This window comes from Mesoplodon bidens, assembly GCF_964165515.1.
Source record: "Mesoplodon bidens genome assembly, chromosome: 11".
NCBI classification, from domain to species: domain Eukaryota; kingdom Metazoa; phylum Chordata; class Mammalia; order Artiodactyla; family Ziphiidae; genus Mesoplodon; species Mesoplodon bidens.
In genome coordinates this window covers 135965-160176 of record NC_138167.1, presented here as the reverse complement: position 1 = coordinate 160176, position 24212 = coordinate 135965, and the positions used below count along the sequence as shown (strand labels likewise).

The 24212-nt window shown below is 43.5% G+C and overlaps 1 protein-coding gene across 2 annotated transcripts in view; it reads left to right on the top strand.

The window, feature by feature from the left end:
- The first annotated feature begins 2849 nt into the window (after nucleotides 1-2849).
- Nucleotides 2850-24212, top strand: part of BCL2L13 (BCL2 like 13) — a 62235-nt gene continuing 40872 nt past the window's right edge. Inside the window, exons 1-2 of one of the 2 annotated variants that reach the window (XR_014017120.1) lie at nucleotides 2850-3059; nucleotides 14262-14432. Coding sequence is in view for 1 of the 2 variants with exons in the window: in XM_081249937.1 (XP_081106063.1) it covers nucleotides 14312-14432 (121 nt within the window). In the remaining variant the exon portion in view is untranslated. The remainder of the gene's footprint in view (nucleotides 3060-14261; nucleotides 14433-24212) is intronic. The other variant, XM_081249937.1, reaches the window with a different exon arrangement.

The following is a 24212-nucleotide window of genomic DNA, read 5'->3' as shown; positions in this document are numbered from 1 at the left end:
AACTGGAGGTAGATGAAAATCATGTCTTTGAATGTTGAGGAATTTTTAAAAGAAAAGACAAATGGTGGCAGAAAGCAGTGAAAGTCTAACTTACGTGCTTGCACTTTTTAGCCTTTTCCAACCAATTTTCCGCACAGCAGAAAGTAATTAAAAACCTAGCTGGTCTCTAATCATTCCCTAATTTGTAACCTCTGGTGGCTCCTGTGTGCTCTGGAGAAGCTGGCCCTGCTCATTGACCTCATCACTCCTCCTCCCTTTCTCACCAGCTCCAAGCTTTACTGGTTTGTTCTCAAGCTTTTTGCCTGAGATCTTTTCCTGTACTTGCCCCTTGGGCTGTTCTTCAGTCTTTAGGTCTCAACTTAAAATATCCCCTCCTTGGAGAGAGGTTTCCATCAACACCCTGTCACCTTAATTTTCTACTCTTGTCCCTTGTTTACTTCAGGACATGCCACAATTTTAAACTACTTTGTTTTTTTCCCTTTCATTTCTATGTTCTTATCTGGTTTTCCAGCGAAAATGTCAGTTTCACAACAGGGATGTCACGGTTTTTGCCGGCATCCAGCATACTGCCTGGTACATACATAGTAGGCATTCAATAAATGACTGATGAATGAGAATGAATGAGTGGAATCTAGAGTTTAGATTTTATTATCACATTAGGCTGCAGTCTAGGTCTCTGTGTCACTCATAAGATCCGTCAGGAAAAAAAACCCCCAAAACCCATGAACTGCTTGTGATTAATTTTTGTAAAAGCATTATATATTTTACACCATTTGCTGAAGAGACTCTTTGCTCATTGAATTGTCTCTGTTGAAAATCAGTGGACCATTCTGAACTTTCTATTCTGTTCCATTGGCCCATATGCTATCCTTGTGTTATATATTTAAAAAATTTAAAAAAGGGGAAAAAGCAAACCCTAAAACAAAGCAATCTGAAAGAAATTTACCTAACCATATATCAAATTGGCAACCTAACTACACAGAATTATTCCATGTGACTTTTTGAAATTTACATACAATAAACTGCATAGACCTGCAAAGTACAATTAGATGAGTTCCGACACCTGTGTGATCACCACAATATAGACTAATTCCATCACCCTAGAGAGAAAGCTCTTTTCTAGTCAATCCCACACTCCCAGTCAACAGTGCTGATTTCTATAACCATTGATTAATTTTGCCTGTTCCTAAAATTCATATAAATGGAGCCACGCAGTAGGTACATTTTTATGTCTGGCTTCTTTGACTCAACGCTTTTGAGATTAATCCATATGGTCACATGTAACAACGGTCAGCTTCTCTTTTATTGCTGACTAATTTCCGTTGTATAATTCAAAAAGTCAACTTTTTAAAAATTAAGACTAGAAGACTGTTAAAAGATTTAACAAACAAATGCAATGCATGATCCTGGTTTAAATCAAAAACTATATGGAGGGCTTCCCTGGTGGCGCAGTGGTTGAGAGTCCGCCTGCCGATGCAGGGGACACGGGCCCGTGAGCCATGGCCGCTGAGCCTGTGCATCCGGAGCCTGTGCTCCGCAACGGGAGAGGCCACAACCGTGAGAGTCCCGCGTACAGCAAAAACAAAACAAAACAAAACTATATGGAATCTAAAAAAAAAAAAAAGGTTCTGATGAACCCAGGGGCAGGAACAGGAACAAAGACGCAGACGTAGAGAATGGACTTGAGGACACGGGGAGGGGGAAGGGGAAGCTGGGACGAAGTGAGAGAGTGGCATGGACTTATACACACTACCAAATGTAAAACAGATAGCTAGTGGGAAGCAGCTGCACAGCACAGGGAGATCAGCTCGGTGCTCTGTGACCACCTAGAGGGGTGGGATAGGGAGGGTGGGAGGGAGACGCAAGAGGGAGGGGTTATGGGGATATATGTATACGTATAGCTGATTCAGTTTGTTATACAGCAGAAACTAACACACCATTGTGAAGCAATTATACTCCAATAAAGATGTTAAAAAAAAACTATAAAGCCATTACTTGGCGAATCGGGGAATTTAATATGGCCTGGTTAATAGGTACTATTAGGGAATTATTGATAGTTTTCTTAGCTCACTAAGTCTCTTCTTGGCAAATCTGTCCGATTTCACTATGAACAGCACCACCCAAGTTCTCAGTCACTTGGGCCCAAAGCCTCGGAGCTCCAACCTTCTTTCGGATTCCACCACCACCCTCATTATCAATTCAGGTTTTTATCACTTCTTTTTTCACGGCTGTATTGAGATAGTCACCTTTTTGAAGTGTACAACGGAGTATAATTAAATGGCTTCAAGTGAGTGTATTTACAAAGCTGCGCAATCACCAGCACAATCACCCGGAGAACATCTTCGTCACCCCAGAAAGAACCCTTGACCCCACTAGCAGGCACTGTCCATCGGCCTTTTGTCCTCATGCAGGCTTCGGCTCCTCCGCCCGGCCGTGTCAGGCGCCCGGACACAGTGGCTCCCCCAGGGCGCGGTGGACACGCCGCACCGCCTCCCAGTGGCAGCTGCAGATGCGTTCCTTCCTCGCTGCGCTACGACGCCCCCGCCCTCCAACCCGCTCCGTACCCTCAAGGCCCAGCCCCCCACCCAGCGCTGCGGCGCCGCAGCTCCCAGGACTCCACCCCCGGTCAGCCGGCTCGCCTGCAGCTCCTCCGGCGGGCGAACCCACGACGGTGGGCTCGTCCGAGTCCGCCCCCTTCCCAGCGGTCCACGGCCACCGCCGCCCGGAACCATAGAGCTGCTCCCCAACAGGAGAGCAGGCCAGGAGAGAGCGGCTCTTCCGGCTCACACCTGCGCAAAGAGGCCTCCGGGACTCCGTGGTCTGGGCTTCCTCTTGGGAAAGCGGATCCACCCCTGGCGGCGCGCCCGGCGCCCCGCCCCGACGCCGGCGCTGACGGAAGCACGCCGGGTGACCTCACCCGCCAACATGGCGGCGGCGGTAGATTAGGACCGCGGGTCGGAGCCGCCGCCGCCACCGCCACCGCCACCGTGGGATCCTGTGCGGAGCAGCCGCCGCCGCCGCCGCGTTTACACCTCTTCGGGGGCACGGGCCTGGACCAGGTGAGGGGAGCGGGGTCGCGGGCAGGCCGCGCCGGGCCCTCTCCCCGCTTCACCTGAGGCGTCCCGAGGCCGACGCGGGAGAGGAGGGTAGTGAGAGGCTGAGGGCGCGAGGCCGTTCCGCTGCCCCTCAGACGTGTCCGGGCGCGGGTCGGCGGGCGTGGGCTTCGGGCGAGGGGTGCGTGCGCGGGGCTCGCGGCCTGGGTCCCCGCCAGCCGGTCGGGCCGCGGCTTCTCCCCAGGGTTCCCGGTGCCCCTCCCGGCAGCTCGGACGCCGCTGTCATTGCTGTTGCTATTATTTCACGTGTTCGTTTTTGCCACCCTTAGAGGCGGCACGGTTCGCGCTAGGTCGTTTCTTCCTTTGGTCTTTCTCCCAGCATCCCAGGCAGACCCCGAATGTCTCGCCTTCGTGCCGGGACTTTCCGAGCTGGGGCTTCCCCTCTGGGAGCTGGGGTCTTGGGCCCTGGCCGCCGCCCTGCGGAGTCGGCCCGATCCCCGCACGAGCGCGCGGTTACCCGCGCAGCCAGCGCCCCGTTTCTGTACAAGTTCTTAACGAAACTGACGGTCTCCCCCCTCCCCTGTTTCTTTGCGACGTGGAGCAAAACAAGCAAGTCCTCCAGCGAAACTGTCAGTGCGATTTCCCCGGGAGGTTTGGTCTAAACCAGAATGCTGGTCTCTGCCCTGACTTGTGTGACCTTGGATGAGTTGCCACACCCTTCTAGTACTTTCTTTTATTCAGTCTCCCAGAAAATTAAGCAAGTGTTCGTGGAGGTGGTGAACTGCTTATACCTCACGTACACCGCGGGATAAATAAATGTACACTGTAAATTGAAAATCTTTAAACCACTATGGACTATTCTTCGTTTGATAATAGGCCATTAGGGACTTTGAAAATTCTTTTACTCTGATTGGTCAGGTACCATTCTCAGTATTTTTTTTTCCAAAGGATGGATTTTCTTATGGAGGACCGTACCCCAGTAAGTAAGTTCAGTTGAGGGATACAGACGGTTGAGTCCAATCCGTTTTGTAGAGAAAAGGTGCTCGTTAGCCCGTCAGTTAGTCAATATTTACTACATATCTTGCTCAGCTTTTAGAACAAGTGATTTGCAACAATAAATATTGTTTTAAGAACATGTTTCTCTTATGAAACATTTTAGACATACAAAGCAGACGTTTAAACCAATCACAGTACCACCATTCTGCTTTTTATCATTGCTTTTTCAAACTTGATTTTGATGCATATCTTATTCCAAATAAGTGGTCACCAAGAGTTCTTTTTTTTTTTTTTTTTTTTGGCCGCTCTGCGCAGCATGCGGGATCTTTGTTCCCGGACCAGGAATGGAACCCGCGCCCCCTGCCATGGAAGCACAGTCTTAACCACTGGACCGCCAGGGAATTCCCAAGAGCTCTTTTTTTTTTTTTACATATTTATTTATTTGTCTGTTTAAGGTGTACCGAGTCTTAGTTGCAGCATGCATGCGGGATCTAGTTCCCCGACCAGGGATGGAACCTGGCGCCCTGCAATGGGAGTGCAGAGTCTTAACCACTGCGACACCAGAGAAGTCCCCCAAGAGTTTTTTTTTTTTTTAATAAATAAATTTATTTATTTATTTATGGCTGTGTTGGGTCTTCGTTGCTGCATGCGGGCTTTCTCTAGTTGCGGCGAGCAGGGGCTACTCTTCGTTGGGGTGCGCGGGCTTTTCATTGCGGTGGCTTCTCTTGCGGAGCACAGGCTCTAGGCACGTGGGCTCAGTAGTTGTGGCTCGTGGGCTCTAGAGCGCAGGCTCAGTAGTTGTGGCGCACAGGCTTAGTTGCTCTGCGGCATGTGGGATCTTCCTGGACCAGGGCTTGAACCCGTGTCCCCTGCGTTGGCAGGTGATTCTTAAGCACTGCGCCACCAGGGAAGCCCAAGAGTTCTTAATATATGTTAACAGGGTTGAAGGAAGGGGGCTGTTTTCAGAGTTGCTGATTTTTTTAGCAGCGTTTTATTGAGATACCATTAAGTTGTTCACATGTGTAGTCACAGAGTGTGCAGCTATCACTGCAGTCTTCATCATTCCCAAAAGAAACCTTGTACTCACTGGCAGTCATTCTTTATTCCCACACTCCCCCACCTACAGGGCCACTCTTTTACTTCTCTGTAGATCCGCCAGTTCTGGATATTTCATATGAACAGAATTATACAATATGTGGTCTTTTGTGACTGGCTTTTACTTCCATGTTGTAGCAGGTATCGGCACTTCATTCCTTTTTATGGCCACATAATATTGCACTCTATGAATAGACCACGTTTTGAAAATTCATCAGTTGACGGGCAGTTATTTCCACTGTTTGGCTGTTACATGTAATGCTGCTGTGACTCTTCATGTGAACGTTTTTGCGTAGACAATGTGTTTTCCTTTCTCTGTGGCACATACGTAGGAGTGGAGCAGAGAGAGTGACTTTCATGTCTCCCTTTTATGCACGTTATCTACACATATATGGGAAGCCTGATTACTTGCTGTGAAAGTCAGACTCTGTGTTTGTGGGGAGAGTGAGAGTGAGGCATTCCTCTTTAAGTACATTATGTTGGCGTGCCAACTGCTGAGTGGAAACATTTTTGGACGGCCCTTAACACAGGATTGAACTAGCAGTCTTCAGTTAGGCACGTTCCAGTTGGAAAGGGATAGTGTACACTAAAATATTTAGTGTCTGCTGAGTTTTCAAATGCTTAGTTGCATTTCTCAGTTGGACCCAGTGAAATTTTTGCAGTTTCACAATTTTAATTAGGATTATGTAACGTTTCTTTTGCAGAAAGTCCTAGAATTGTATGAGACCTAATAAAGTACAGATTGAAGAAATAAAGTCATTGGACTTCATGCTACTTTGTGGAGCTTAAAAATTCTTTACTAAAACCACCAATGGGTCTGGAGACTGGGATCTGGGAATCAAAAACTTTGTCCGTGCTTAAAACTCAAGAGTTTTCATTTGTGACTGAATTATCTGTGGATTTTCACTTTTCCCTTTGTAGACTGGGATTGTATATCTACTCAACTCCACAGTATTGCAGTATTTAACAATCTTATTACAATTTTATTTGAGTGGGAGGAGATAGTCTAAATACAAAGCTTCCTGAAATAATTTAATTACATCATGTTAGATTGTAATATTTTTCTGCTGTGGTTCTATGGGGTTAAGAAATAGAATATAGGTATGATATTCTAAGTTAGTATTTCTGAGGTGGGTGCTAGAAATTTTTTTTTTTTTTTTTTTGCGGTACGCAGGCCTCTCACTGTTGTGGCCTCTCCCACCGCAGAGCACAGGCTCCAGACGCGCAGGCTCAGCGGCCATGGCTCATGGGCCTAGCCGCTCCACGGCATGTGGGATCTTCCCGGACTGGGGTACGAACCCGTGTCCCCTGCATCGGCAGGCGGACTCTCAACCACTGCGGCACCAGGGAAGCCCTAGAAATTTGTTTTTAATAGCCGCCAAGATGATTATGATGAGACAGGGTTGGGAAACAACTACAAAAAACTCATGTTGCTGCTGATGCTGCAGATTTGCTTTTCATAAGAACTTAAAGTAGAATTTAATAGTTGCTGTATACCTTCTGGTTACCGTTCATAAAATGTGCCTAATTCCCACAGTACTATCTATATTAACATCCTGGGATTTGCACCGGTACTCATAATAGAAATCAGGTTTTAAAAAAAGACCATTTATTGTAAGATTTTGGATATTACATTTGTTACTGAAGGATCATGGATGTTTTGGAATGCCACCAAATGTATGTATAAACACAGGATTAAGTTACCCTAAGCTTCCTCACGCCGTCCATCTGGCTGACAGCTACCTGTAACTTGAGAGAAGAGCAAATTAAAGGTGTAAGGCAGAGAAAGAAACAGCTGGGTGACACAGCTGTATTCAGTAGGTTGTTAGAATTGTGTAAAAAGCAGGAGTTTTTATATTGAAGATCACTCTTGTATTTAATCACTTCTTGATACCAAGAACACTTATACCTAATTTGAATTCTAAAGGGTTCTAGATAAAATTTAAAGAGTAAAAGTAGCTATGTCTTTTTCATCATTTAGAAGGAAGCTTGAGCTGTCTTAGGCATGAAATGTCCTCTGGTTGGTGAGTAAGTAGTGGGGTGGACCCGAGCATGGTCCCCTGCTTCCAGGAAAGCTCTGGGTGGTGGTCTCAGATCATATTTACTTTTTCTTTAACCTGTCTTTTTCCTTTTTGCCTCCGTCCCGTTCTCAAAATTGACAAATTTGCTTCCTTCGGTATTGTGGGTGTCTGATATTTGGGAAATTGCCTTGTTTTTCTACCACTTTTTCCTGTTATCATTAGTGTTAGTGTTTCCACCTCTGTGTTCCTCTCACCCAGCACGTTGCCTGGCTTGCAGGAGATGTGTATTGAATGAATACAGTTAAGGCCTAAGAGTTCAGAATGGAAGAGGATGTAGTCAACCAAGTGGTTGCAGTGTTAACTAGCTGTTATGATTTTGGGCAAATAAATTGTCTATTCTTGTTTCTCCATCAATAAAGTTGAGACTGTTATCTTTTCCTTCTGGTGTGGAGGATTACTGTGACAACACGTGGAAAAGTGCTTCAGAAATAGAGGTCTCGTGCAGAGGTGATCTATTTATGATATAGAAATGCAAGAGCTCTTTGTGCAATATGCAGATTAGTTGCCACAGCGTATGCAGAGGGAGTGATGCCCTCTCTCCCCAGAATACCCTGCGGCACTGCTGCAGAGTTCACACTTGGCATATCTTCAGTGCCTTTGAGAAATTGTAATTTAATACAAATGCACAAGACCTATGATAGCATTTCTTTCTCTTTATTTATTTATTTATTTATTTATTTTTAAATTTTGAAATTTTTTTTTGTGGTATGCGGGCCTCTCACTGCTGTGGCCTCTCCCGTTGCGGAGCACAGGCTCCGGACGCGCAGGCTCAGCGGCCATGGCTCACGGGCTCAGCCGCTCCGTGGCACGTGGGATCTTCCCGGACCGGGGCACGAACCCGTGTCCCCTGCATCGGCAGGCGGACTCTCAACCACTGCGCCACCAGGGAAGCCCTGTTTATTTATTTTTAATTGAAGTATAGTTGATGTACGATGTTGTATGTTACAGTTGTACAACATAGTGATTCACAGTTTTAACGGTTATAGTTCATTTACAGCTATTATAAAATACTGGCTACATTCCCTGTGTTGTAGACACATAGTCGTGTTCCTGAGGTCTGCCTGCCCCATCACCTAAACACAGGTCTGAGCGAGCTGCTTCGCTGCTATAAACTGGCAGCTCAGGTGAAGTTAGAGGAGTTGGAAGGATGTTTTATCCTGCGGGTCTGGTTTGTTTATAACTGGAACGTCAGAGACAAATTTGAAGCCTAAAGACCATGCACTAAACTTAAATGGTGGAAGTATGTATGGTCAGCTTCTCCATTAGTGTGAGTCATTGAGAATGGTTGAGTGTCATGGAAGCAGTCACCAACTGTGTGGACGTATGGATAGTAACATGTGTACTAGAGCTGAGGACTTTATAGTGGAGAATTATGAAATCCATGATTAAAATGGCATTTATGGGGCTTCCCTGGTGGCGCAGTGGTTAACAATCTGCTTGCCAGTGCAAGGGACACGGGTTCGAGCCCTGGTCTGGGAAGATCCCACATGCTGTGGAGCAACTAAGCCCACGTGCCACAACTACTGAAGCCCGTGCTCTGCAACAAGAGAAGCCACCGCAATGAGAAGCCTGCGCACCGCAATGAAGAGTAGCCCCTGCTCGCCGCAACTAGAGAAAGCCAGTGTGCAGCAATGAAGACCCAACACGGCCAAAAAAAATAAATAAATAAAATTTAAGGAAAAAAGATGGTATTTATGGTTAGTCAATAGGGATTTGTAAGAAAATTTGAAGAGCACTAGGTTAAAAATCCAGTTTGGAAACTTGGTGAACTGTGCTTTGTCTGTAGCATTTGGGTTGGTGTGTAACCAAAAGTGTCTTAAGAGATACGGATTTTTTGATAGATACAAGACATTTAAAAAAATTTTTGTTTTATTGAAATATAGTTGATTTACATGTTATGTTAATTTCTTTTTCTTTCTTTTTTTTTTTTTGGCTGTGACTCTCGTGGGATCTTTTTTTTTTTTTTTTTTTTTTTTGCGGTACACGGGCCTCTCACTGTTGTGGCCTCTCCCGTTGCAGAGCACAGGCTCCAGGCGTGAAGGCTCAGCGGCCATGGCTCACGGGCCCAGCCGCTCCACGGCATGTGGGATATTCCCAGACCGGGGCACGAACCCATGTCCCCTGCATCGACAGGCGGACTCTCAACCACTGCACCATCAGGGAAGCCCTCTTGTGGGATCTTAATTCCCCAACCCAGGGATTGAACCTGGGCCACGGCAGTGAAAGCGCCGAGTCCTAACCACTGGACTACCAAGGAATTCCCAATGTTGTGTTAATTTCTTCTGTACAGCAAAGTGATTGTTATACATACATACATACATATATATATATACATACACACACACACACATATACATTCTTTTTCATATTCTTTTCCATTATGGTTTATCACGGGAAATTGTATATAGTTCCCTGTGCTATACAGTAGGATCTTGTTGTTTATCCATCCTTGATATTATAGTGTGCATCTCCTAACCCCAAGCTCCCAATCCATCCCTCCCCCACCCCCCTCACCCTTGGCAACCACAAGTCTGTTTTCTATGTTTATGAGTCTGTTTCTGTGTCCTGTTTTTGATTCCACGTGTAAGTGATACCATATGGTATTTGTCTTTCTCTGTCTGACTGACTTTGCTTAGTATGATCATCTCTAAGTCCATCCATATTGCTGCAAATGGCATTATTTATTGCCACCACGTCTTCTTTATCCATTCGTCTATCAGTGGACATTTAGGTTGTTTCCATGTCTTGGCTACTGTAAATAGTGCTGCAGTCAACATTGGGGTGCATGGATAAATACAAGGAATTTGATTATAACAAATTCTAGAACATCAATTTTTTTAAGTATAAAGCATTATTCAGAAGATGAGTAATTCTTTTTTCCTGTTACCAAAAAATTCTGAGACTTTTTATATGTTAAATTTTGTTACTGATTTGCTCTGTTCTCCTCTCTTTTGGAACTTAATAATTTATTCCTTGCTCTCTATTTATATCTCATTGGCTCCTCCACTGAATGTAAACGTGCTTAAGTCTCTTTCATTGTATATAAAACAAAACAAAATTAATGAACTCTCAGACCCTTTGTCTCTCTCCCCATCTTCCATTCTTGTCTTCCCTTCAAACCATGAAAGAATAGACTAAAACCCATTTTCTCTACTGATTCACTTTCCATTCACTCTTTTTTTTCTTTTCTACTCATTTCTTCTTTTTTATTTTTAATTAATTTATATTTTATTTTTGGCTGCATTGGGTCTTCGTTGCTGCATGCGGGCTTTCTCTAGTTGCAGTGAGCGAGGCAGACTCTTTGTTTCTGTGTGCGGGCTTCTCATTGAGGTGGCTTCTCTTGTTGTGGAGCACAGGCTCTAGGCGCTTGGGCTCAGTAGTTGTGGCACACAGGCTCAGTAGTTGTGGCTTGCGGGCTGTAGAACTCGGGCTCAGTAGTTGTGGCGCATGGGCTTAGTTGCTCCGTGGCATGTGGGATCTTCCCAGACCGGGGTCGAATCCGTGTCCCCTGCATTGGCAGGCGGATTCTTAACCACTGCACCACCAGGGAAGTCCTCCATTTGCTCATCACGTCCCTGGCCTCTGCTGTTGCCCTGCCAGTCAGATCAGCCCATCCTGTCAGGGACATCATCCTGACATTGCATTTTTTTTGGTGTGTTGTTTGTACTGCCTTCTTCCCAAATCGCCTCCCCCAACTGTGAGCACACCCTCCTGTCCCCTTTATGCCTTTCTGACTGTCCACTGCAGACCTTAGCGGGCTCCTCTGACAACTTCTCATCTTTTTGGCCAGCCCTGCAATGGTAGTTTTGCCTTGAATTCTAATTGGGTTTCTTTTTCAGATAAACCAGTGTTTCTCAACATGTTTTTTAAAAACCCTTTTTTCCTTTGATAAATAAAAATCTCTGGCTCCTCTTCTGGTGGTGCTCGGCCTGGGGGCAGGGGGTATGTGATTCTTCCCTCCCATCCTCTCACTGAGAGTCAGTGATACAAAGAAGATTGAAGGTTTACTCAGATTTATTTCCTATACCTTATAATCTGCAAACAGTAGGTAATGTTTGCTTTTCCAAGTATGAACATGCTTTTCAAACCAAGCCACCCCTTCTCCCACCTCCTGGAAGCTTTGGCGCTTCCTTCCCCTTGGAAGTCGCTGCTCTCCGTCCACTCTCCTTAGGTGATGCTGTAGACCCGCCTCTGCGCAGACCACAGCTTTCTACTTCCAGTGCAGACCTCGTTCTGAGTTGAAGACCTCTATGTCTAACGTTTTGTTCATTTCCACCTGGACAGCTGTGGGCGTTTTACAACTCAGTGTGCCCCCAAGTGAGCTTGTTATCCTTCTCCCCCAGAGCAGCTCTTGTTGAGAAGTAGGAGCAGCACCACTTTCTGTACAGCTGCCTGGCAGCTGCCTTTGAGTTGGTTAACAGATCTTTGAACTCTTCATATTTTCCCTCCGTCCCCTTCTCCTTTCCTGTGTCCCTGCTCTAGGTCGTGCCTTCATACATCTCTTGTTGAGATTTTTCCAGTATTACCCTAACTTGTGTCCTTGCCTCCAGTCTCCGTTCTGTCTTCCACACTGCCTCCAGGATGATTTTTCTAGAATATAATCTGCTCATGTGCTTCTCTTGCTTAAAACCCTTCAGTGATTCCTACTGGTGTTCTACAGAGTTCCTAGCGTTTTTTGCATCATGATCTAATCTGAGAGGCTACCGAAAGAAATTGAGTGTGTTTTTTTCCCTCCAGAAAAAATGCTCATGCACACAGAATTTGCATACAGTTCTGGGGGTTCGTTAATGGACATGGTTAAAATAATTTTCCAGCTTATAGGATAAAACCTGAGCTTCCAAGCATCCTGTAGCATCCGAGGCAGGCCACATGCTGACTACTGCTGAGCCCCATCCTCCTTGTATCATAGGACTTTGCCATGTCAAATGCTTAATTTTTGTGTTGTTCCTGCTGTTCCAAGACACTTCTGTGCCCTTTCCTGGTCTACTTGACATCTAAAGTTCACCTCGTCCCATTCCCCAGCCAGTTCAGATAGTGACTGCTCACTCACGTTCCAAGATCTGCTCAGATTTTACCTTATAAAGCCTTGCCTGATTTCCACTTCGTTTTTCTTTCTCCCGAGAGACTTACCTGTTCCTTGTTTTGGGTTGCCCCTCCCACTCATGTATACTGACTCGTATCATAGAATTTTATTGTTCTTATTTGTTTCTATGCTTTTGTTTTCCTCTACTTGATAGAAAACTCCTGAGGGCAGGCGATTGATCTTAAGCCTTTGTGCCCAATGCACAGATATTTCTTAAGATCTTAAAACAGTCTGTATCGTTGTTTTAAGTAGAAAACAGTTCTTTGGAAACTTCTTAATAAGACATTTTGGTTTGAAACAACTATTAAGGTACATAGTAGGGGTCAAAAGGTACAAACTTCTGATTGTGAAATAAATAAGTCCTGGGGATGTAATGTGCAGCCTGTTGACTATAGTATATAACTCTGCCTTGCATATTTGAAAATTGCTAAGAGAGTATATCTTTTAAAAAGGGGGGTACATGGTATGTAAAACAGCTGTTAAGTCCACATGGAGAAGTGAATTGTGCTTGCATTGTTTAGGGTGCAAGTTAAAGTCACTATTGAAGAGATTCAGAATACAGTGGCTTGAAGAGGGGTCGGAGGCAAGCGGTCAAGGCGGGCAGGGCAGCTCTGCTCCAGGGGGTCATCCAGGGACCCGGGTCCCTTCTGTCTTGTGCCGTCCCCTGGAGTGGGGTCCTTGTTTGCCTGTCAGAGTGAGGTGTCTGCCATATGCACACTTCAAACCCAGGGAGGAGGAAAGAGGAAGTCTTCAATGAGAGACACCCCCCCCACCACATTGCACATGTAACTTCTGCTCTTATTCCTTAGGCTCAGACTAATCTTGTAGCACACTAAGCTGTACAGGAAACAGGGAAATGTTGTGTGCAGCTGTGTGGCCATGGACGTAGCTGAAATTCAGTAGGCTTTATTAGTAAAAGAAATAAGAGAACATATGCTGGCTCTGGGGGGAGGGTAAAGAGAGGGCAGAGCTAGTGTTTTTGCCACATAGGTGACAATAGAGTAGGGAGAGGTAGAAAGGGAAATTTGCTTTTTTTTTAAGGGAACTTTATTATTTTTATTTCTTATTTTTGGCTGCGTTGGGTCTTCGTTGCTGTGCGGGCGCTCTCTAGTTGTGGCGAGCAGGGGCTACTCTTCGTTGCGGTGTGCGGGCTTCTCATTGCAGTGGCTTCTCGTTGCGGAGCACGGGCTCTAGGCACGTGGGCTTCAGTAGTTGTGCCTCACGGGCTCTAGAGCACAGGCTCAGTAGTTGTGGCGCACGGGCTTAGTTGTTCCGCGGCATGTGAGATCTTCCCGGACCAGGGCTCAAACCCATGTCCCCTGCGTTGGCAGGCGGATTCTTAACTACTGCACCATGAGGGAAGCCCAGAAATTTGCTTTTGATCTGATATCCGAATAAATAAATTCCTACTTGTCAATAAATTGAAGTTATGTTTTTTTAAAGATTACTGAGAAAAAAAGGCTGAGAAATATTTATTTTGGTATTTAGTTGAATAATTGGAGTCAATGGGAAAATGTACTGGCATGTAATAAACTTTATTTATTTTCTTTTTTATACATTTATTTATTTATTTATTTTTACTTTATTTTGGCTGTGTTGGGTCTTCGTTGCTATGCATGGGCTTTCTCTAGTTGAAGCGAGCCGGGGCTACTCTTCGTTGTGGTGCGCGGGCTTCTCATTGTGGTGACTTCTCTTGTTGCAGACCTTGGGCTCTAGGTGTGCAGGCTTCAGGAGTTGTGGCACGTGGGCTCAGTAGTTGTGGCTCGCGAGTTCTAGAGCACAGGCTCAGTATTTGTGGCGCATGGGCTCAGTTGCTCTGCAGCATGTGGGATCTTCCCGGACCAGGGCTCAAACCCATGTCCCCTGCATTGGCAGGTGGATGCTTAACTACTGTGTCTCCAGGGAAGCCCCTATAATAAACTTTAAACTGAAAAAATACTTTTATGTTTTTAGGTTTTACACATCTGTAAGTAGACCTTTCCGGAGCTCTGCCAGCCGACCGCATGGCGTCCTCTACTACTGTGCCTCTAGGATTTCACTATGAAACAAAGTATGTTGTCCTCAGCTACTTGGGACTCCTCTCTCTGGAGAAGCTGCAGGAGCAACATCTTTCTGCGCCCCAAGGTATTATCTTTGGCTTGTGGTGGTTGTATTAAGTAGTAATAATTACTTCATGTGTGCAAAATTATATGTATCTAAGTAACTTATAGCTCTGGTTATAAGATTGAATAATACTAATAGGCTCTTAAAGAACAAGAACCACTCCATCCCTTCCCATCCCCTCATCCATTCCCAGAGGCATGACTTTTAATGTTTTTTAAGAGCTCGATATTTTATTTTATTTATTTATTTTTTGGCTGTACCATGAGGCTTGCGGGATCTTAGTTCCCTGACCAGGGATCGAACCCATGGCTCCTGCAGTGGAAGCATGGAGTCCTAACCACTGGACCGCCAGGGAATTCCCAAGAGCTCCATATTTTAAATGATTGCCATTGGTACAGGGAAAAATGTACTGAGTACATGTAAATAAACAGAAACCCATCTGCCTTTAGAGATTTCATACTTAGCAAGCCATAGATTAGAATTATATAATTATTTTTAAAGTTTATAACACAGTTAAGTTCCTCAAATTACCTTTTTTCAAGGCTCTTAGGGTTTTTTTTTTAATTGAAGTATAGTTGATTTACAATCTTGTGTTAGTTTCAGGTGTACAGCAAAGTGATTCAGTTATATATATACATATATATCTATTTTTTTTCAGATTCTTTTACCTTATAGGTTATCACAAAATATGGAATAGAGTTCCCTGTGCTCTACAGTAGGTCCTTGTTGTTTATTTTTTGTATAGTAATAGGGATATTAGATGTAAACAGTCTATCAGACTTAGAGAGTTTTTAGCACAGTTCTTTGTATTGCGAAGTTGTATATATCCTTCTTTAAATAATTTGCCAAACGAAGCTTAAAACAGTTAGTAGAGGCTGAATTAATCTTCGTCCTTAAGATACAACATCATCATCTTCCATATTCTTATCCATAGATTTTTACTGCAGCCGTGGAGGTAGTTCTTATTTATCTTCTGCTGTTTTAGCTCAAGAAAGGGTAGCGTTGGTTGTAGGGTGACGCGGAATTCATGTCTCCCCACAGCTAGGGCACCTACCAGGCTCCAGTGGGGGACCACGGACACCTATAAGGGGACGGGAGGAGCCCCCAGTGACTGGGGAGGGCGTGGGCGTAGGGGGAGTGAAGGGGGAGGAGCAGTGGAGGCCGGATGGGACAGGAGCCCCTGAGGGGTGGCTGGGGGAGGGGAAGGGCTCCCACGACCGAAGGGGGAACTTGGGGAACCACTGGGAGGACAGAGGATCAAAAGGGGGCGTGGCCAGGTTTCCCCTGTCCACGTGGGCCCCCGGGAACCTGCTGAGATCCCCGGCCTGATGCTCTGCCCACCCAGGCCCCCTCAAGCCGTGCGGGTCCTGAGGGGGTGGGAGGGAGGCAAGGGGGAGCAAAAGTAAAGGCCGGACCTCTGGGACCGGCACCCCGAGGGGCAGCTGGGGGAGGGGAGGAATTCCTACACCCAGCGGGACCCACCCACGGTTAGGGGTCCAGCAGCGACTGGGGAGACCCTGGGGGAGACGGTGGGGGAGGGGCATGAAGGAATGGATGGGAACGGGTCCAGCACTTTCTCTGTCCACTCAGGCACCGGGGAGCCTGTTGCACTCCAGGCCTAATCCCAAGCCCTGCCCCTGCACCCCCAGCCAGGGCCCCACCTCTACACTCAGAGATCCCGTCTGAGACCCCCTCCAGTGTGCTGGGCCTAAGCCCCACCCACACACACTCACTCAGGGCCCTACCTCCAGACTCCAGAACCCCACACTTCAGAGGCCCTCCTTTCCACGCGCTGCCTCTCCCCTTCCGGGCAGGTCCTAAGCAGAGGCCCTGCCCCACATTTAAGGTTGCCCTGCCTAGGCTCCGCCCCATGCTCAAACATCACCCCCCCTCCACTGGTCTAAGTCCCACCCCACCCTAAACCTCAGCCCTGCCTAAGTTTCACGCCCCACCTAAACTACCCCCCCAAGGCCAAGGCACTTTTTTTCCTTTCTTTTTTCTGCTGTGGTTTTATTTTACCTTATTGCAGTTGTTTCAATTATAATTTTATTTGTCCTAATACATTTTTTTATCCACTAATTTTATTTTGTTTTTTATTTTTTGAGATTGTACTGCTCCTTTTTGTCTTTCTTTCTTCCTTTTTTTTTCTTTTTTTTTTCTGTGCCGTGCAGCTTGTAGGATCTTGGTTCCCAGGCCGGATATGAGGCCCAAGCTCCTGTGGTGGGTGCTCCGAGTCCAAACTGCTGGGCTAACAGAGAACCTCAGACCCCAGGGACTATCAGTCGGAGTGAGGCCTCCTGGAGGTCCTCATCTCAGCACCAAAACCCAGCTCTATTCAACTGCCTGCAAACTCCAGTGCTGGATGTCTCAGGCCAAACAACCAGTAGGACAGGAATACAGCACCAATCATCAAAAAAAAAAAAAAAAAAAAAAATGAAATGACAAAAAAATATGTTACAGACGAAGGAGCAAGGTTAAAAACCTACAAGACCAAATAAATGAAGATGAAATAGGCAAACTACCTGAAAAATAATTCAGAGTAATGATAGTAAAGATGATCCAAAATGTCAGAAACAGAATGCAGAAAATACAAGAAATATTTAACAAGGATCTAGAAGAACTAAAGAGCAAACAAACAGTGATGAACAACACAATTACTGAAATTAAAAATACTCTAGAAGGAATCAATAACAGAATAACTGAGGCAGAAGAACAGATAAGTGAGCTGGAAGATTAAATGGTGGAAATAACTGCCAGGCAGCAGAATAAAGAAAAAAGACTGAAAACAATTGAGAACATTCTCAGAGATCTCTGGGACAACATTAGATGCACCAACATTCGAATTATAGGGGTCCAGAAGAAGAGGAGAGAAAGAAAGGGTCTGAGAAAATATTTGAAGGCATTATAGTTGAAAACTTCCCTAACGTGGGAAAGGACATAGTCAAGTCCAGGAAGCACAGAGAGTACCATACAGGATAAATCCAAAGAGAAACACATGGAGACACATATTAATCAAACTATCAAGAATTAAATGCAAAGAAAAAATATTAAAAGCAGCAAGGGAAAAGCAACAAATAACATACAAGGGAATCCCCATAAGGTTAACAGGGGATCTTTCAGCAGAAACTCTGCAAGCCAGAAGGGAGCGGCGGGACATATTGAAAGTGATGAAAGGGAAAGACCTACAGCCAAGATTACTCTACCCAGGAAGGATCTCATTCAGATTCAATGGAGAAATTAAAACCTTTACAGATAAACAAAAATTAAGAGAATTCAGCACCACCAAACCAGCTTTACAACAAATGCGAAAGGAACTTCTCTAGGTAGGAAAAACAAGAGAAGGAAAAGACCTATAAAAACAAACCCAAAACAATTAAGAAAATGGTAATAGGAACATACATATCGATAATTACCTTAAATGTAAATGGATTAAATGCTCCAACCAAAAGACATAGACTGGCTGAATGGATACGAAAACAAGACCTATATGTAAGCTGTCTACAAGAGACCCACTTCAGACCTAGGGGCACATACTGAAAGTGAGGGGATGGAAAAAAAAAGATACTCCATGCACATGGAAATCAAAAGAAAGCTGGAGTAGTAATTCTCATGTCAGACAAAATAGATTTTAAAATAAAGACTATTACAAGAGACAAAGAAGGACACTACAAATGATCAAGGGATCAATCCAAGAAGAAGTTTTAACAATTGTAAATATTTAAGCACCCAACACAGGAGCACCTCAATACATAAGGCAAATGCTAACAGCCATAAAGGGGGAAATAGACAGTAACACGATAATAGTAGGGGACTTTAACTCCCCACATTCACCAATGGACAGATCATCCAAAATGAAAATAAATAAGGAGACACAAACTTTAAATGACACATTAAACAAGATGGACTTAATTGATATTTATAGGACATTCCATCCAAAAACAACAGAATACACTTTCTTCTCAAGTGCTCATGGAACATTCTCCAGGATAGACCATATCTTGGGTCACAGATCAAGCCTTGGTAAATTTAAGAAAGCTGAAATTGTATCAAGATCTTTTCCAACCACAACACTATGAGAGTAGATATCAATTACAGGAAAAATACCGTAAAAAATACAAACACACGGAGGCTAAACAATACGCTACTAAATAACCAAGAGATCACTGAAGAAATCAAAGAGGAAATCAAAAAAATACCTAGAAACAAATGACAATGAAAACACAACTACCCAAAACCTATGGGATGCAGCAAAAGCAGTTCTAAGAGGGAAGTTTATAGCAATACAATCCTACCTCAAGAAACAAGAAAAATCTCAGATAAACAACCTAACCTTACACCTAAAGCAATTAGAGAAAGAAGAAGAACAACAAAAAAGTTAGCAGTTATTTATTTCATAAATAAATGAAAAAGAAATGAAGGAAACAGTAGCAAAGAGCAATAAAACTAAAAGCTCGTTCTTTGAGAAGATAAACAAAATTGATAAACCATTAGCCAGACTCATCAAGAAACAAAGGGAGAAGACTCAAGTCAACAGAATTAGAAATGAAAAAGGAGAAGTAACAACTGACACTGCAGAAACACAAAGGATCATGAGAGATTACTACAAGCAACTATATGCCAATAAAATGGGCAACCTGGAACAAGTGGACAAATTCTTAGAAAAGCACAACCTTCCGAGACTGAACCAGGAAGAAATAGAAAATATAAACAGATGAATCACAAGCACTGAAATTGAAACTGTGATTAAAAATCTTCCATCAAAGAAAAGCCCAGGACCAGATGGCTTCACAGGTGAATTCTATCAAACTTTCAGAGAAGAGCTAACACCTATCCTTATCAAACTCTTCCTAAATATAACAGATGGAGGAACACTCATTTTACAAGGCCACCATCACCCTGATACCAAAACCAGACAAAGATGTCACCAAAAAAAAGAAAACTACAGGCCAGAATCTCTGATGAACATAGCTGCAAAAGTCCTCAACAAAATACTAGCAAACAGAATCCAACAACACATTAAAAGGATCATACACCATGATCAAGTGGGGTTTCTCCCAGGAATGCAAGGATTCTTCAGTATATGCAAATCAATCAGTGGGATACACTATATTAACAAATTGAAGGATAAAAGCCATATGATCAGAAAAAGATGCAGAAAAAGCTTTTGACAAAATTCAACACCCATTTATGATAAAAACTCTCCAGAAAGTAGGCATAGAGGGAACCTACTTCAACATAATAAAGGCCATATGTGACACACTAACAGCCAACATTGTTCTCAATGGTGAAAAACTGAAACCATTTCCTCTAAGATCAGGAACAAGACAAGGTTGCCAAGGTTGCCCACTCTCACCACTATTATTTAACATAGTTTTGGAAGTTTTAGCCACAGAAATCAGAGGAGAAAAAGAAAAAGGAATCCAAATCGGAAAAGAACAAGTAAAACTGTCACTGTCTGCAGATGATATGATACTGTACATAGAGAATTCTAAAGATGCTACCAGAAAACTACTAGAGCTAATCAATGAACTTGGTAAAGTAGCAGGGTACAAAATTAATGCACAGAAATCTCACATCCTTATACACTAATGATGAAAAATCTGACAGAGAAATTAAGGAAACACTCCCATTTACCACTGCAACAAAAAGAATAAAATACCTAGGAATAAACCTACCTAAGGGGACAAAAGACTTGTATGCAGAAAACCATAAGGCACTGTTGAAAGAAATTAAAGATGGTACAAACAGATGGAGAGATGTACAATGTTCTTGGATTGGAATAATCAACATTGTGAAAATGACTATACTGCCCAAAGCAGTCTACAGATTCAATGCAATCCCTATCAAACTACCAATGGCATTTTTCACAGAACTAGAACAAAAAATTGCACAATTTGGAAACAAAAGACTGAATAGCCAAAGCAATCTTGAGAAAGAAAAACAGAGCTGGAGGAATCAGGCTCCTGGACTTCAGACCATAGTACAAAGCTACAGTAATCAAGACAGTATGGTACTGGCACAAAAACAGAAATATAGATCAGTAGAACAGGATAGAAAGCCCAGAGATAAACCCATGCACATATGGTCACCTTATCTTTGATAAAGGACGCAAGGATATACAATGGAGAAAAGAGAGCCTCTTCAGTAAGTGGTGCTGGGAAAACTGGACAGCTGCATGTAAAACAAATTAGAACATTCCCTAACACCATACACAAAAATAAACTCAAAATGGATTAAAGACCTAAATGTAAGGCCAGACACTATAAAACTCTTTGAGGAAAACAGGCAGAACACTCTATGACATAAATAACAGCAAGATCCCTTTTGACCCACCTCCTAGAGAAATGGAAATAAAAACAAAAATAAACAAAGGGGACCTAATGAAACTTAAAAGCTTTTGTGCAGCAAAGGAAAGCATAAATAAGGCGAAAAGACAACCCTGAGAATGGGAGAAAATATTTGCAAACAAAGCAGCAGACAAAGGATTAATCTCCAGAATATACAAGGAGCTCATGCAGCTCGATATCAATAAACGAAACAATCCAATCCAAAAGTGGGCAGAAGACCTAAATAGACATTTCTCCAAAGAAGATATACAGATTGCCAACAAACACATGAAAAGATGCTCAACATCACTAATCATTCGAGAAATGCAAATCAAAACTACAGTGAGGTATCGCCTCACACCGGTCAGAACGACCATCATCAAAAAATCTACAAACAATAAATGCTGGAGAGGGTGTGGAGAAAAGGGAACCCTCTTGCACTGTTGGTGGGAATGTAAATTGATACAGCCACTAGGGAGAAGAGTATGGAGGTTCCTTAAAAAACTAAAAACAGAAATACCATATGACCCAGCAGTCCCACTACTGGGCATACCCCTGGAGAAAACCATAATTCAAAAAGAGTCATGTACCACAGTGTTCATTGCAGCACTATTTACAATAGCCAGCACATGGAAGCAACCTAAGTGTCCATCGACAGATGAATGGATAAGGTGTGGCACATATATTCAATGGAATATTCCTCAGCCATAAAAAGAAACAAAACTGAGTTGTTTGTAGTGGGGTGGATAGACCTAGAGTCTGTAGTACAGAGTGAAGTAAGTCAGAAAGAGAAAAACAAATACCATATGCTAACACATATATATGGAATCTAAAAAAAAAAACATGGGTTCTGATGAACCTAGGGGCAGGACAAAAATACATAGATGTAGAGAATGGACTTGAGGACACGGGGAGGGGGAAGGGTAAGCTGGGATGAAGTGAGAGAGAGGCATGGACATATACACACTACCAAATGTAAAATGGATGGCTAGTGGGAAGCAGCCACATAGCACAGGAAGATCAGCTCGGTGCTTTGTGACCACCTAGAGGGGTGGGATAGGGACGGTGGGAGGGAGACGCAAGAGGGAGGGGATATGGGGATATATGTATATGTATAGCTGATTCACTTTGTTATACAGCAGAAACTAACACACCATTGTAAAGCAATTATACTCCAATAAAGATGTTAAAAAAAATAATAAAATTTAAAAAATAAATAAAATTTGTAAAAAAGGGTAGTGTTGAGATTGAGAAATGATGGGCTCCAGTACCCTTCTAGCAGGAGGGATGACCAAAGATGTCCTAAGAAAGTTCATTGAAATGCTGACATGTAACTAGTGGTTGTGTTCTGTTTTTAAACTTCGAATCATAGTTTAAGTATCCCGAGGTAGGTGGCTGTTTAAACAAAATTACTTGAAAATGGCTTTAAAAACTCATAAAAGAAAATGTGATACGAAATATTGATTATTTCACCAAACTCACACAGCAGCTGTTTTACTTTCTGTTGTCCTCTGATATTAATCAGTATGTATATAGTTTTCAAATAGTTGTGATCAGTTATTTGCGATTTTTTTCAGTTTTATCTTAAAACATGTTTGCGTGTTTGTGTATTTTATCTCCATTGTTGCATGTGTAAGTGTGTCATCTTAAACATCAATAGCACTGCTGTGTACAGTGTTTGGTTTACCACAGAGCACCACCCCCTTTTTTAAAATTTTTTAAAATATTTATTTATTTATTTATTTGGCTGAGCCGGGTCTTAGTTGCGGCACACATGATCTTCGTTGTGCGTGTGGGATCTTTTAGTTGCGGCTTGTGGGATCTAATTCACTGATCAGGGATCGACCCCGGACCCCTGCATTGGGAGCTCGGAGTCTTGTTCGCCGGGCCACCCAGGTCACTAATGCTGGTAGTAGGAATTTAATTTATAAAAGTCAAGGCAAGAGGGTATCCTAAATAAAGAGGTTATGATAAGAAATTCTAACTTAAAATGTTAATAAATGTACATAGCAATTTTGGTGTACAGCCAAGGCTTTTTTGTTTTTGAATATGGGTCTGTTGATTGGAAGTCCATGTCATCTTTCTACCATAAACCATATCTCCATATCTATTACCTATAGTTTTAAATGTATGCTTATTTAAAGTGGAGCAAGAACATAAAGACACTTGTAAAGCAATTTCTTTGAAGAGTCATTCTAGATTTTTATGATTTCCCCCCTAATCTTTTACAGTTGTTTCTCTCACACCCAATTTGATGTGGTATTTTTAAAGGCACTTCTCAAAACATATAATTTAGCTTTCATAGAAATATCACACCTCTTTGCATGTCATCTTTCAACGATATCTGTGATTTTAAATAAATTACAGAATTTCAGTGACCAGTATAATGTTGTTTTTTGGCCGTGCTGTGCAGCTTGTGAGATCTTAGTTCCCCGATCAGGGATCGAACCCGTGCCCCCTACAGTGGAAGCACAGAGTCCTAAGCACTGGACCGCTAGGGAAGTCCCAGTATTCCCAGTATAACTTTCCTAAACAGGCTGGGAGAACGATAACTGATTCTTGGTAGGCACACGCCCTGTACACGTGTGCTCAACCCGCACTGGGTCTTGTAACTCAGCACATCACTTGTGGAGGGTAGTTAAGAGAGCTTCTATGTGTTGCTTTTTACTTTTCCCCAGTTATTTACTTTTCTAAATTGTCTAGAGTCAAACTGCTGAATCAGAGTAATATTTTTATGAGGAGCTTGCCATTTAAAATAAATATGTGTCCTGTAGGTTGTCATACCATGTAGCACATCTTTTTAAGTTTTTACACATTGTCTTTTTACTTTTTTTGGCTGTGCCAGGTCTTAGTTGCGGCACGCGGGCTCTTTAGTTGCAGCATGCCAGCTTCTTAGTTGCGGCATGCATGCGGGATCTAGTTCCCCGACTAAGGGTTGAACCTGGGCCCCCCGCACTGGGAGCACACAGTCTTACCCACTGGACCACCAGGGAGGTCCCTAAACATTGTCTTAAGAACTAACTATAACTTCTGAAAATGCTGGATTCTGTTGTTTTAAGACTCAGGTGAGCATCTATCATAATAGACTTGCTGGGAGTCCAGCTGAGTAGCTGTGTTGATAGTGTTTACTCCATAAATGGTTAGGTCCCCTGAGGCAGGGATTATGTCTTCAGTATTTCAGCTTGGGAGAAAGATTCTGGGAATTAATTTCATGAAACATATGTGGTTTTTATACTTCAACCTCCTAATTCCATAGGTGCCCAAAGTAGACATCAGGACTCAGTGGATTAGAGCAAGACAGTTTAATACTCTAGCCCAGCAAACAGCAGGAGTGTTACTGTGGCGGCAGTGGTTCCCCTGCCCTCAAGGACCATAGGGCAATGCCATGAACCCACGTGGTGGCCTTTCAAGCAGGAGTTGTGGTGCAACTGAGGAGCCCGGTCCTGAGGGCTCAGTGCCTTCTGCAGCAAACAGT